General features: G+C 35.2%; 1 protein-coding gene across 8 annotated transcripts in view; it reads right to left on the reverse strand.

Annotated features, from left to right (window-relative positions):
- The window catches only part of ZMYM4 (zinc finger MYM-type containing 4), a 146,560-nt gene that overhangs the window by 31,421 nt on the left and 99,731 nt on the right, over positions 1-15,408 (reverse strand). For all 8 annotated transcript variants that reach the window (XM_060622155.3, XM_060622157.3, XM_060622159.3 and 5 more), the window contains 13 exons: positions 14,902-15,076; positions 14,394-14,606; positions 11,637-11,787; positions 11,032-11,147; positions 9,690-9,965; positions 9,365-9,515; positions 8,130-8,302; positions 7,201-7,351; positions 6,500-6,640; positions 6,140-6,177; positions 5,056-5,200; positions 1,352-1,470; positions 268-439 (listed from right to left, as the gene is read on the reverse strand). In XM_060622155.3, coding sequence (XP_060478138.2) covers positions 268-439; positions 1,352-1,470; positions 5,056-5,200; positions 6,140-6,177; positions 6,500-6,640; positions 7,201-7,351; positions 8,130-8,302; positions 9,365-9,515; positions 9,690-9,965; positions 11,032-11,147; positions 11,637-11,787; positions 14,394-14,606; positions 14,902-15,076 — 2,021 coding nt within the window. The remainder of the gene's footprint in view (positions 1-267; positions 440-1,351; positions 1,471-5,055; positions 5,201-6,139; positions 6,178-6,499; positions 6,641-7,200; positions 7,352-8,129; positions 8,303-9,364; positions 9,516-9,689; positions 9,966-11,031; positions 11,148-11,636; positions 11,788-14,393; positions 14,607-14,901; positions 15,077-15,408) is intronic.

The raw sequence follows: 15,408 nt of genomic DNA on the forward strand, positions 1-15,408 counted from the left end.
CAGGAATGAAGTTAGAAAATAATCATGAAAATGGATTTACAGGCAATTTTTCTGGAATCATTAAGAACTAAAAACTGTATTGACTATAGATATATAATTTCATAAAAAGGAAAGAAGTTTCAGAGGTATCAACAAGTTTAACAAATTCGGTATTTAAACACAAATAAAGCTTTTAGAAATATCTTGACTACCCAATACTTAAAATTACTTGAGCTACCTGAAAATTTGTGTGTTTTCTTTCTTTCTTTACTTTACAATTATACCAACCTCCCTGGGATAGAGTCTTCTCCTTCTCTTCATCTTCTGCAATCATTTCTGCCATCTCAAGGAGATCAGCTTCAAATGGATGTGAAGGAAGCTTCTCCTTAATGTCTTCAATACTTTCGGTGACTTTATCTTCATTATCCATCGAGGATGGAATAAGCATAGGGACAGGCATCTAAAAGACCGAGGACAGTTTCTTGGGAACAGGTTTGTCATCAAAACTATTATTTGTCACATGATTTAAGCACTAAAATAATGAACAAATTCAGATATTTCTATTGCTAATGATTAAAATAGTCTTGCTAGTTTGTTTTTATAAGACAACAGCCATTTAAATCAAAATTCAATTAAGTGCTTTTCTGGATAGTCAACAAAATGTGTTTCTAACTCATCTAAAATAAGTTATCTAATACACACTAGTTTCTGATTATATTTCTTGCTTAACATTTTCAGTTTCACACAACTATTTTCCTTAAGAATTCACCAAGGAAAGGGGCGCCTGGGTGGCTCAGTCAGTTAAGCGTCCGACTTCGGCTCAGGTCATGATCTCATGGTCCGTGAGTTCGAGCCCCGCGTCGGGCTCTGTGCTAACAGCTCAGAGTCTGGAGCCTGCTTCGGATTCTGTGTCTCCCTCTCTCTCTCTGACCCTCCCCCGTTCATGCTCTGTCTCTCTCTCTGCCTCAAAAATAAATAAACATTAAAAAGAATTCACCAAGGAAAAATATATTTCCAATACAAAATGAACACATTTTTTAAAATAGTGAGAATAATATAAATCACAGTATTTATTTTTTCACCCTTGTTAGACTCTAGAATTTTAACACACATACACATGTCTGAGCTTTTTCTATTTAAGTGGTCTTATTGTGTATGGAACATTATAAAAAGGCTGTATCATAGCATTCTCTGAGAAGGCAGGGTATAAATACAAACAGCCCTTAATATACTCCATATTAAGTAATACAGTAATATGATAAGAGCCAAACACTTTTTTACCAAAAAGTGAAGAGTTTTTAGATTGAGCTGTAACATTTTAATTGAGGAAAATGTGCACTAAATCAGCCTTCATCTCTACATGATTACTCACGGGAACTGGAATTCCAAATGGGACTGGTGCATACTGAGTATAAAGATGAAGAGGTATGGGCACAAACACTGGTACGGGAACTGGCACCACAATGATCTGGGGCTGACTTGGAGTGTCTTCTAATGAAAAATAAATAAATTAAAAAAAACAAAACAAAGAGGGTTAGAAACATCTGAATATAAATTTTTTAAAAAGCAATGGGGATTTACAGTTCCAAAGAATTATAATTAAAAAAAACTTTTTAAAGCACACAGACCTATAGTTCAAAAGTGTAATCTATGACACTGGCAGTCCAAAGAAGAAATAACTAAACTAGCAAAGAAAGGTTTGAGTATAGCAAAGATAAAAAGCAGGCAACAAAACAATGAGCAATGATATGAGGACACAATGAATGAAGGATATAATGTGGATTAATGCATGTAAAGAACTGGAACAATTATCTTAGAAGAGGGTTACAGAAAACTGCTAACATGAATAAGAAAGGTATGTTAAAGATGAGATTAAATAGGGCCATTTTTGTGAAGCTATAATGAACTTGAAAATAAATGTTTATGTATTCTGGGGGGAGGGGGCAGAGAAAGAGGCAGACAGAGGATCTAAAGTGGGTTCCACGCTGATAGCAGAGAGCTTGATGTGAGGCTCAAACTCATGAACTGCGAGACCAGGACCTGAGCCAAAGTCGGATGCTTAACCGACTGAGTCACCCCGGCACCCCTATAATGAACTTTTAAAATCATTTCTAGTAGATAGTGTGGAGTTACTGCAGATCTGTTAGCACAGAGTAATATGATGAAAAGGTCACTAAAAAAGATTAATTTGGAGGCCATCTTAGTATGGAATAAAAAGTATATGAAGTGTAAAAGGAGCAGGCAATTGAAGTATGTACATACAATGAAGATGATGAGGACCTGGACTAGGGTGGTTATGATACCTACAAAAATGAATAAATACATACAAGCAGATTTTCTTTTTTTTTTAAACCTTTTTTTTTTTTTTTTAAATGTTTACTTATTTTTGAGAGAAAGAGAGACAGAGCACGAGCACGGGAGGGGCAGAGAGGAAGGGAGAGAGAATCTGAAGCAGGCTCCAAGCTCTGAGCTATCAGCAGAGAGCCTGATGCGAGGCTTGAACTGTGAGATCATGACCTGAGACAAAGTCGGATGCTTAACTAACTGAGCCACCCAGGCAAGTGAGCCACATACACATATTCTAAGGTATTAAAAAGATGAAACAGAACTTAGAAACCTAAATGAGAATAGGGAAACTAAGTGAGAAGGATGGAGAATTCATCCAGTGTTTAACAGGTATCCTACAGGGTCCTTTCTATGTGCCAGAAAAATACCCTAGATGATTATAAAACCATTAATGTAAGAGAAAGGTAATGCTAGTGAGAAGAAGTGAAAAGCTGACAAGTTGAGTAGGGTTAGAGGTAGGAAATAATATCGGATCAATTTTACCATGGTCTAGTGGACATTAAAAATTACCTGTCAATGGGAATGCAAACTGGTACAGCCACTCTGGAAAACAATATGGAGGTTCCTCAAAAAACTAAAAATAGAACTACCCTATGACCCAGCAATTGCACTACTAAGGTATTTATCCAAGGGATACAGATGTGCTGTTTTGAAGGGGCACATGCACCCCCATGTTTATAGCAGCACTATCAACAATAGCCAAAGTATGGAAAGAGCCCAAATGTCCATCGATGGATGAATGGATAAAGAAGATGTGGTATATACAGACGATGGAATATTAGTTGGCAATCAAAAAGAACGAATTCTTCCCATTTGCAACTACATGCATGGAACTGGAGGGTATTATGCTAAGTGAAATTAGTCAGAGAAAGACAAATATCATATGACTTCACTCATATGAGAACTTTGAGACGAAAACAAATGAACATAAGGGAAGGGAAACAAAAATAATATGAAAACAGGGAGGGGGACAAAACATAAGAGACTCATAAGTATGGAGAACAAACAGAAGGTTACTGGAGGGGGTGTGGGAGGGGGGACAGGCTAAATGGGTAAGGAGCACTAAGGACTCTACTCCTGAAATCATTATTGCACTATATGCTAACTAATTTGGATGTAAATTTTAAAAAAAAAAAATTTTTTTTTTTAATTACCTGTCGATAGGGGTCTGGGCAAAATGGGTGAGGGGGAGAGGGAGATAGAAGTCTCCAAATTATGGAATGAGTAAGTCACAGGAATAAAAAGCAGAGGATAAGTAATACAGTCAATGATACTGTAATAGCGATATGATGGGGACAGATGGTAGCTATACTTGTAGAGAGCACAGCATAATGTATAAACTTGTCAAATCTCTAAGCTGTACACACCAAAACTAATGTAACTGTGTGTTTCAACTATACACAAAAAATAAAAATAAAAATAAAATCACCGGATTAGAGATGTCTGATAACCAAGCTACATAATACTAAGTAAGTCACTATTAACTACAACACAAATATAGGCTGAAGTCATCTATAACATTACTATTCAATGTGGTCCATGGGGGCTTTAAGAAATGCAAAACCTCAGGGGCGCCTGGATGGCTCAATCAGTTAAGCATTTGACTTCAGCTCAGGTCATGATCCCACAGTTCTTGAGTTTGAGCCCTGCAGTGGGCTCTGTGCTGACAGAGTGGAGCCTGGAGCCTGCTTCAGATTCTGTGTCTCCCTCTTTCTCTGCCCCTCCCCTGCTTGTGCTCTGTCTCTCAAAAAACATTTAAAAAAACAAAAAAAAAAAAAACCCAACCACTTAAATTCTTTACAAATTGTCCTAAGGGAATACAGCAAATAGAGAGACATTTATTTGAGAAAATCTACCTAAATACAGTAAGAATAGTGGGAATCTATGACATGTGCTCCACTACTTACTCCATACCCCAGCTCAGCCAGCTCAACTTGACAGAAGCTCTGCTCTGGGTAGGTGTGGCCAGGAGGAATGGGATCCTATTTCTTCAGTTCCCAAACAAGGGTTACCATATCTCACCAGGGGGCTGGCCACCATCATTTCTCATTCCCTCCAACTCCATATTGAAAAGTTTAATTTCCTGGTGAGTACAGCTGACAGGCTGGAGTCTCCCTTTGTCCACCCAGCTGCCACCCATAGGGTGCAGTAGCCCTACTGCAGGATTGGTAGGCCAAGAATATGGGGTCCCAATCATCCTCAGCCCAGATCATTTGCAGGGCAGAGATTCCAGGCCAGGAGAGGTGAGCTGAGAAGATCAGAGGACTGCACCACACCAGCATCCAGAAAAGTAGATCAGAGGATTTTGCTTAGGGATGGCAATTCAAAAGAAAAGAAAGCCCCCCCCCACCAAAAACCTTTATTTGATATAGAGGGCAGAAAAGTTCAAACATAAGGATCCTCTATGAAACTACAACTCCTATTAAGAGCCTGTCTATATAATTCCAAAGTCTACCCTTATTCCATAAAATTACACTGTCATTAACAAAAGAAAATGAAGTGTTCACAGTATGGTATTATCAATTAACTACCTTCTCTTTGGCATAACTTAATTTTCAGAGGGTGAAAATACCTAACTGACAGGAAAAGTCATGAGGATGCAACTGGGTGATGTACATAAGCAATCAAACACATCACCCAGGGAATAGGCACTCAATTAATGTAAGCAAATCTCGCATTCCTTCCCCACTAAAAATATATATATATAGGAAGGAAGTGCAAGGAACATACCTGTCTGGCATTCTTTGTTTTGGGTATGTGGTTTGCAAGAAGTGGCTTTAGTCTGTGTGATAGGTTTACACAATAAAGCTTTATTCTTCAAAAGTCTTGGGGGCTGGGAAGGTGGCAGTTTCAGAGCATCTGTTTGTGTACTTGCCTAGAAAAAAAATCAGAAACCAAAGAGGTTTCAAAAGCTTATCATTAATTAGAAGAAATACTATAATTTCAAAAGAAACACTATATTGGAATTACATGGAAGACAAAGAACATAAATATTCAACTAAATATGTAAGAAATACAATATTCCTGAAATACCAATAGCTATATAAGAATATTTTGATAACTATATACTGACTCTGAATGTATCTAATTACCAATTCTATTTACCAAGAAAAATGCTATTTCTATTATAAGACATTGCTGGTCAATCTGGCTATGTTTAAAATGAGAACTGTTATTTCCTGACTGAGTTGAGTCTTAAAAGACTTAGGTTCAAGATAACTAGAAATAACATAAACACTTATGATCATTTAAGTAACCTAAAAAAAGATGATGTGAAAGTTATCTAACAGACCAGGAAACACTTCAGAACTGCTACTGTTCTAGTCGTAAGTTTTTCTCCTATTAATTTTCTTCTAAGAAACAAAGCAAAAATTATTGAGGAAAAAAAAAAGAGTGCTTACTTAAGGATAATCTGCTCTGGGTGGAAACAAACTGTATTTTATAAATACTTTATTTACAATCTGACTACATTACAAAATGTCCCAAATACCTTTATGCCTGAATTCTGTAAAATTTTATTATCTACTATTAAAAACAACAAAAACAAACCAACAAAAATAGCCTTCAGTAACTATGCAGAGATAGCAAGTATTCAAAGAAATCAAAGTACATTAAAGACCTAATTAAATAACCACAATATGAATCAATCAATAAATAACCAGAATATCTTATTCCTAAACAAAGGTTATGAGCTTATGAAAATTATTTTACATAATAAAGAATAAAGCATGGAAAATTAGCATAGACATATTCATACTGTACAAAACTGGAAAATAAACACAGTAGCAATACCAGTTAAAAGAATAAAACTTACATCCCCAATGATTTTCGCTGTTACTGTTGGAACTGCACCTGATATAAATTAAAATAAATATTTAGGATCTTACACAATTATTTAAACATAAACAGTAGCATTTAAAGCTGATGGTGGGATAACAGACACAAAATCTCAAAATAAAAACAGATATTATCTTAATTCATGGGAAGACTAGCATCTAAAGTATCACGTGAGAAAAAGGGACGAAAACATTGTTTAGTGCCCAACAGCCCACAGAGAGCCACCACTCATAATATAAATGTGTCAAATATTTGAAAATGACCAGTGATGGAAAAAAGACAGAACCACTGTACTCAACCTCAAAAGGCTGGATAAATGCTTTCAAGTCAGACATACCTTGTAAGACACTGTTAGAATTCACTGTGGGCTGAGCAGCAGGAGCACTGGCTAATGATACCACATTGGCTATAACTGGAGTTGAATCTTTTCTTAGAGATGGGGGCCCTGCTGAAGCAGCTGGCACCATGGAAATACTTGCTGATTAAATAAACAAAAATAAAAAGACCTCATGTAATTTATATGCACATACATAGAAACCAACATCTCAAGGAGGTTAAGCAATGCTTTCAGTAAAGTTAAATTCTGTCAGAGCAAAGAATCACATTAGGATTAACTGGGGGTTTTTTTTTCCTCTTTTTTAATTAGTGAAAGAAGTATTCCATGTATTTTCTCTTGTAAAACTACACATGTGGTGTATTTAAAAGGCCATGTGATTTATATTCTATGTCCTTTGTTACTCTCTCAAATCCTTGTTTAAGGAAGTCAAGGTGTATATACCCATTACAAAATATTAACTGCCATTCTGTCCCATAGTTCTTACAGAGTTTAATTCAAAATGTTCAGAGAAAACTAAATGAACTCCTTTCTACAAAGCTTTAATCTAAGATGTTAAACAAAAAGGGATTCAAATGTTAATGTCATTTGAACAGAGTGAAATTTGCATTTCATGAAATTATTAACAACTGTTTAAAGTTCCCAATCTGTAGAACAGTAGTTGGTCCCTGGTACTGATCAAAGACTATAAAGTTTAATTTTACCTGCATTGTTTTGTGAAGGTGGGTCACACATACTTTGCTGATTACAGAACATCAAGATACAAAGCAGGTTACAGAAATGTTTCATTTCTCCTCGCCATTTCAAGGACTCACTGAGTTTACCCTGTCGCTTACAACCATCACATTTGGCCATCTAAAAATGAAATAAGATAGTAAAAGAGTAAAATACAAACTATCTCTGGTCTGACAGAATAAAAGGAGTTCACACAGAACAAGTGAGGAAATTAACTTAGAATTTAGAACATAAAAATGAAAACCATCCTAAAATGGTAAACATTTATCATTTTTCAAATTATTTACACTACATATTAAAAGTCACATTATAGGGGCTCCTGGGTGGCTCAGTCGGTTAAGCGTCCGACTTCGGCTCAGGTCATGATCTCACGGTCCGTGAGTTCGAGCCCCGCATCGGGCTCTGTGCTGACAGCTCAGAGCCTGGAGCCTGTTTCAGATTCTGTGTCTCCCTCTCTCTGACCCTCCCCCGTTCATGCTCTGTCTCTGTCTCAAAAATAAATAAATATTAAAAAAAAAAAATTAAAAAAAGTCACATTATAAAGATGCCAATAAAGAGTAATTAAAAAACATAGTGAAATGAAAATAAAACCTATCTTCTTCAAAAACTTCAGAAGACAAATTCATTTTAGTTAAATAATAAATAGATAAAATGCTAATTTTAAACTGTTTAATGTCTTAAGACTGATACGTCTTCTACAAGGAAATTAAAAACAAAAAGAACATAACTTCAGTGACATTAAAGTCATCTTAAATCTTACATTAAGGACAACATAATACATTTAATACTTAAAAGTTTTAAAATCATTACATTGCCCTTCATGCTACTTTAAAGAATAAAAGAAGGGAATAATGTATGCCTTAATTTGAAAAACCCCAAGGATATTAATTTTAATTACCTGATAGAATAGAACTGTATATTTGGACATGCATTCTTCACAACAGAACTCTTCTACTTTCCCCCCCAAATTATTCTGTACCAATTTGGGAGATGTCTGTAAACAATAACTGCACATTTTACAGTGATTTCCCCAGCGTTTCGCCAAGTCATGTTTATAAAGCAATTTGCAACCTAAGAACAGGAAAAATAAAATTAACATTAGAAAAAAATTAATTAAGTACCTACATCTTTAAACTTAAATGCTCTAAGACAATGTTTTCACACTTGGATCCTTACCAGTTAGTAGACCAAGAGATCAATTTATAGAATCTATACTATCATTTTCTTTTTCAAACAAAATAGGACAGGATAGTAAATATTACAGAGCATCACATATAATAAAAGTCAGTTTTGTTTCCTAAAACTTTGTTTTACTTGGGTAGGTGATAACATACTGGGTCACAATGTAAAATGTATTTCTTCTTTTGTGTTGTGGTCAAAAGGTTTGAAAGCCAATAGTCTAGGAGGTTAATCATGTACAGTTTTAGAATAAAACATTTTAAACATACAAAAAAGTCATCGAAATAGACAATCTACCTCATACTGATTTGTCTATTATACTCAGAAATATAATGACCATTTAAAACAATAAAAATATAATTTAGGATGCTACTAAAATGTAAGAAGTTCTATTTATTTATTTATGTTTAAATGTTTGCTTTTATTTATTTATTTATTTATTTATTTACTTACTTACTTACTTACTTATTTATTTAGAGGGTGCCCACAAGCAAGGGGAGAGGCAGACAGAGGGAGACACAGAATCCGAAGCAGGCTCCGGGCTCCACACTGACAGCCAAGAGGCTGATGCAGGGGCTCAAACTCACAAACTGTGAGATCATGACCTGAGTCAAAGTCAGACACTTAACCGACTGAGTCACTCAGGTGCCCCTAAGAAGTTTCTCTTTAGAAATAAGCGCCAATAACTAAAAGAATCCCTATCAACCTAAAAACATGAAATGTTTTTCACATCACCACCATCTTCTGTAATACACTTCAACAATCTTTTCCTTCATTTTAACATCTATATGATATGAAGGACTAGCTGAGTAAAAATCAAACCAAGTGTAAACAAAACAAAAAGCTTTGTTACACAATGGATAAAACAGATAAACTTACAAAGTAACAGCTTAAATTATCAGTTACTTTTAAGAGGACCAACATGATCAGTAGGTAAGATGATCTTGTCTTTACCTTCACTACAGAATGACTTGTCAGCACCTGAGAATCGCACAGTCTCCTTTACAATTTTCTCAATTTTACAATATTCACACATTGCCATTACATTATTTATTTTCTTATATTCATCAGAACAATTCTTGCCACAGAACTGAAACATTTTACCCTGTAAAGAAATAATCATTAAGTACTAATGAAACATTTGGTTTACCTTTTGGAAATCCTTTATTCCCTCTTATTTTAAAACAAGTAGTATAATTTTTAAAGATGAAAAGCTAGAAATGATTTTATAGATAGACCATTTTACACTCAAACCCTTTATCAGAATCCTATACTTTACCTTATAGTCAAGAAGTTCTGGTTTTGTGGCAAAAAGACGGTTACAGTGCTGACACTTGAGTTTTACAACACTTCGTGCAAACCCAACGTGCTGGGATTGGGCAGCAAGACGCTGGAGGCCAGCTGCAGCAGAGCTACTGATGGAGGTGGGGGAGACAGCAGAGGTATTACTCCCGCCTGCTGACACTGTTGAACCTGTGGGAATGCTTACAATTACCTGGCCCTGAGACAAGGGCACTACTGAAGAATTCATTCCTGTTGGTTTGTTGAACAAATTCTGAAAAATGAAACAAACAAGATAATCAATGTAATCATTTGTTCAGTCAAATGAGCACCGAGTGCCTAAGTCTGACAAGCACAATTCTAGGTACATAAGATACACCTGTGAACAGGCGACACTCCCTGCCCTTGAACAGCTTAGAAGTGAATGGATAGAGTGTCATTTATATGCAGAAACTAAAATAACTAATGATCTCTTTAAATTTTTTAAACTTTTTTTTTTTTAAGTAATCTCTACATGCAACATGGAGCTCAAACTCAGGACCTTGAGATCAAGAGTTGCATGTCTACTGACTGAGCCAGCCACAGGCCCCAAACTAATAATCTCCTTTAAAAATAATATCCCCATGGGATGGCCTGGGGGGCTCAGTTAGTTAAGCGTCTGACTCTTGGTTTCAGCTCAGGGCATGACCTCATGGTTCATGGGATAGAGCCCTGCACTGGGCTCAGCAATAACAGTGCAGAGTCTGCATGGGATTCTCTCAGTCCCTCCCCTGCTCACACACTCGCTCTCTCCCAAAACAAACATTTAAAAAAAAAAAAAAGGTAAATAAAATAAAATAAAATAAAAATAATATCCCCCCGGGGCACCTGGATGGCTCAGTTGGTTAAGCATCCGATTCTTGATTTTGGCTCAGGTCATGACCTCATGGTGGTGAGTCTGAGCCCCGTGTTGGGTTCTGTGCTGACAGCACAGAGCCTGCTTGGGATTTTCTCTCTTCCCGCTCTCTCTGCCCCTACCCTGCTTGTCCCCTCTCTCTCTCTCTCTCTCTCTCTCTCTCTCAAAATAAATAAATACACTTTTAAAAAGTTAACAAAAAATAAAAGTAAAATAAAATAATAACATCCTCCCAATAGATAATCTGGGTAGTAACAGTACCATTTAATTTTACAGGAGGCAGTTAAATGACATGCCTCCAAACACATCAAAAATCAAAGAATCCAAGTGTAATAGGACTGAGAGAAAAATTCAGGCAATCCAGGCATTAGCAAACACCTAACAAGTTTATATACGTTATGGTAGGCAACTCACTGACTGGAGAGGAAGATTTCTGAAGCCGTACCTGGAAAGCTACCACACAACTGTAGCTGCAGAAGTTGCGTATACTTCCATCTGACATGGCTAGGTGATACTGAGGGATTGCTGAGGTTTTACAACTGTTACATTGAACTTGTACACCTTAGCAAATCAAAATAAAAACTAGTGAGTAATATATACAAACGTATACAAATGTATGAGAAAATAAATATTATCCAATATATGAAATTCAAGGGCCAGGTCAAGTTGCAGCAACTGAAACATGTCACATACAGACAAAAACTAACTTAACATTAAAAATATTTCTTTTAATGTAAAGTTGGCATGGTAGATCTACCCTGAAACTACAAAATGAACCCTGAAATAAATCAGGTGTGGATAAAAAAAAATACCTTAAAGAAGTCATATGAAATTCTTTTGGTAAAGGGGAATGCACAAATAGGCAAGCAAATAAATAAACAGAAGTTAAGCAATCAAGGCAATAGGTGATATTTTACAACACAGATCTGAAATATTTTAAACTTGCCTTAAAAATCAATTAAATCTGGACAAAAATCTGTACTATACAAAAAGCAATAACCATAATTTTGTCAACTATTATATTTATATAGTTTATGAAACCAGTATTACCTGCAGAAGTAACCATTTTAACTCTGTAAGCAGATAAGCAATTAACAGAACAGAAAAGCTCTGTCTTTCCCAAGCTATTGGTATTTTCAATCATTTCTGCTGAGGATCTCAATGATTTGCAAAGCGCACATGGTGTAATTTTGGCTGATTTCTATTAAGAGAATAAAATAACATTCATTTTTACCAAATGATAAGTAAAAGCATAATTCTTTGAAATGTTTATACTTAACACTGTTGAAATATTTTAAATTAGTGGCTTTCAAACTTTTATGATTACAATCCTCAGTAAGAAATAAATTTTACAAAGTGACCCAGTACATACTTCTGAACTTTTGTGTTTGTGTATTATACATGTATATAAAACTGAAAAGTTTCATAAAACAATATAAATCATGATAACATGTGATGCATTTTTATATTTTCCATATATTCTATCTCATTAAAAAATAATGCTGAACGCAATCTAGCAATTAGTTTGGGAATCTACTAATTGATTGTAACTATAGTTTTAAAAATAGTATTTTTAGAAAATTACAAACAGGGAATTCATGCTCTTACACTATGCTAAAAATTAGAAGAACCCCCCTACAAAAGGTGCTATATGTGGCAATAAAATGTGAATTCAATAAAATTAATAAACTTATTAGGAAAGTCACTGCCAACTATTCTATCACTAACAACAACAAAGCACACAAAGCAATAAAGCAAGTAAGCAATAAAGTGGGAGCAAACCTTGGATATCACAAATTTTCAAATATAAGCAATCGAACAGTCTATTATCTTAAGTTTGCGCTAAAATAGGGATTCAGCAGGGGCGCCTGGGTGGCTCAGTGAGTTGAGCGTCGTCCGACTTCAGCTCAGGTCATGATCTCACGGCTCGTGAGTTCGAGCCCCGTGTCGAGCACTGTGCTGACAGCTCAGAGCCTGGAGCCTGCTTCTGCGTCTCCTTCTCTCTCTGCCTTTCCCCCACTCAACACTGTCTCTCTCTCAAAAATAAACATTAAAAAAAATTTTTTTTAATTAGGGATTCAGCAGCCAGTAATACTAAATACTACTAGTATATCATACATTCAAGATAACATGTAAAGTATATCCAGCATCCATTATCTCTGTGAAGTTTTGCTGATAGTCTCATCCTGTCCTACCAACTAGAACTGACCATGTTTCCTCTGTGCCCCACTGAACACCATAATACTTCCACCATAGCATCTCTACTCAGTTTTATGTCTATCTCCCTTAGGAGACATGGAGCCCTTCAAAGCAGGAATCGCATCTAATGTTTGTTGAATGAATTATATATAAGGAAAAAAACAAAACAACAGATACGACCATTTTCAACATGCCAGGTTCTATACCAGGTGCTTTCCCATTCTTCCTTCACATAATCCTAATAACATCCCAGTGACAGTAGTAGTATAATACCCATTCACAGATAAGAAAAATTAAACCCAGAGAGTTTAACTGTTTATCCAAGGTAAAATTCTATTTGAATAGAGAATCAAGATATCAAACTGAGATATGCTTTACTTCTAAATCAAATTCTTTCTCTGTACCACAGTACATATCAATATGTGAGAAATTTAATAAGTAATGGCTAAATTAAATATAGTAAATAAATTAAAATTAAGATGATTCAACCTATTTCTCCTTCTCTTGTGGAATATAAACCATCTTTGAATAGACTGAATCCAAGTAACTTTTAGTACTTGAAACAGTTATCAGGAAAACAGTCTTTTGAACAAGGATAAACTCATGAAGATATTGGCTTTTTTTATCCCCTGTGAAAGCAAAAACAAGGAGTTTCTAAAGGAAGGAATAAATAGTAAAGCTAAGCCCCTTTAATGTACTTGAATAATAACAAGAAATAAAAGGAAACACCATATAATGTTTAAAATTCCAAAATCACTGCAAAGTATTAAGAATTTAAAAGGAATTTCTCAGTTGACATTATTACATTCATGAATGTTGGTAGACTGTATAAAAAGTCACTATTTTAAGAAAAAGAATGATCAGCTATCATGCTACAAAAGAAAGGCATTGTAAAATAAAAAAAAAAAAGATTATCATATCTTTGGATTTATGAATTCTAAAATCTAATTTTTGATCAAAATTTGCTAACAAATTACAAATATGGTAAAAATGAAGCTGTATTTGTTATACAGATTTCATTCAATTCATCTTCTATAAGCCTCATCTATTCACAAAATAATATATGACCTACATTTATTTTTTTCATATTTCATGAAGAAAGGGAAAAACCCTTATAAACAAATTAATGGTAAGATTTTCAATTTCTGAAATGCAATTTCAACTATATGGATCTGATTCAAGAATATGTACGTAACCTGGACCTTACCTTGTCCAATAAAAAAGTATATTATATGCAAACCAAATATATTTCAAAGAAGGCTACACACCAAAAAGATAAGACTGGGTATCTCTGGGAAATGCATTATTTTTCTTCTTTATGTATTTTCAAAATATTATTCAAAAACATGAATCATATTTGAAATAAAAATGTCATGCCCAGAAGCATGTATTTCAAATGCATGAAGAGAAATATGCTACTTACAAAACTCTATAACCGGGTTTTTAATACACATTCATTTGACAGATCCTATTTATATGTAAAGTACATCAATTAAGCTAATAATAAGATCTCAGTATTTCTGCGGCATTTTCATAAGTAAGTACTACCAAAAAACGTAGGTCCTCCTAAAATGAACAAAGACATTGGGGTTAGATACAGTCATGTACCTGCTTATACGCCGTGATACATGCTGAACTACAGAACTTCTTAGACTGGCCCTCTATCTGAAGCACGTGGCACTGCCCAGAGCCACTGTAGCAGTAGCCCCCACAGTTCTCACAACAGTTCATGGTGAGGTTGTTGGCAGAGCGAAACTTAGAGAAGCAGGCATCACTGCAAAGTTTATGTACCACATTCTGGTAATTAACTTCATGTCGAATCTAGGAATTAAAAAACAACAAACAAATCACAAGCACAGACCATCAAAAGCTGTTCTTGGGGTGCCTGGATGGCTCAATAGGCTGAACGTCTGACTCGTGGTATTGGCTCAGGTCATAAGCTCATGGGATCAAGCCCCTCATCGGGCTCTGGGCTGACAGCACGGAGCCTGATTGAGATTCTCTGTCTCCCTCTCTCTCTCTCAAAAGAAATAAACATTAAAAAAAAAAAATCTGTTTTAAGCACAAACATTAGATTCCCCCCCCCACACCCCAATAAAGTAAAAAGATGACTTACAACAGCATTCTTCTGACACATGCTGCATTTGGTTGAAATGCTATTCGTATTTATGGTGACAACAGGTTTCCTTTTCAGTTCGTATGTCGACAGACATGACTGACTGCAAAAATCTTTACTAGCTGTGGTATTTTCAAACTGGGCACTGATCACATCCTTTGGATTTAAAATGTCTCTAAAAATGATAACAAAGATAAAATAAGCCACAGTATCATTTGTATTTTTCCTTTTTTGTGAGTTAATAAGTAACACAGAGGCCATTACGGGTGTATGGAAAGGACACTGTTACTTAAATGAGAAAGCCTCAGTTTTCCTGGATAAACTGATAAATTGCTCTGATCCTTAAGTTCTGTTCCATAAAACAGAACTTCTAACACATGATTTATTTCATAGAACTGTTGTGAGGATTAATATACTATATTTTAAGACTAACAGACTACACATCAAACAGTTATCATTCATTATCTCTAGTAGGTGGGATTATAAGAGATAGGAATTTTCTTTTTT

The sequence above is a fragment of the Panthera onca genome, chromosome C1 (genome assembly GCF_046562875.1).
Source record: "Panthera onca isolate mPanOnc1 chromosome C1, mPanOnc1 haplotype 2, whole genome shotgun sequence".
NCBI classification, from domain to species: Eukaryota; Metazoa; Chordata; class Mammalia; order Carnivora; family Felidae; genus Panthera; species Panthera onca.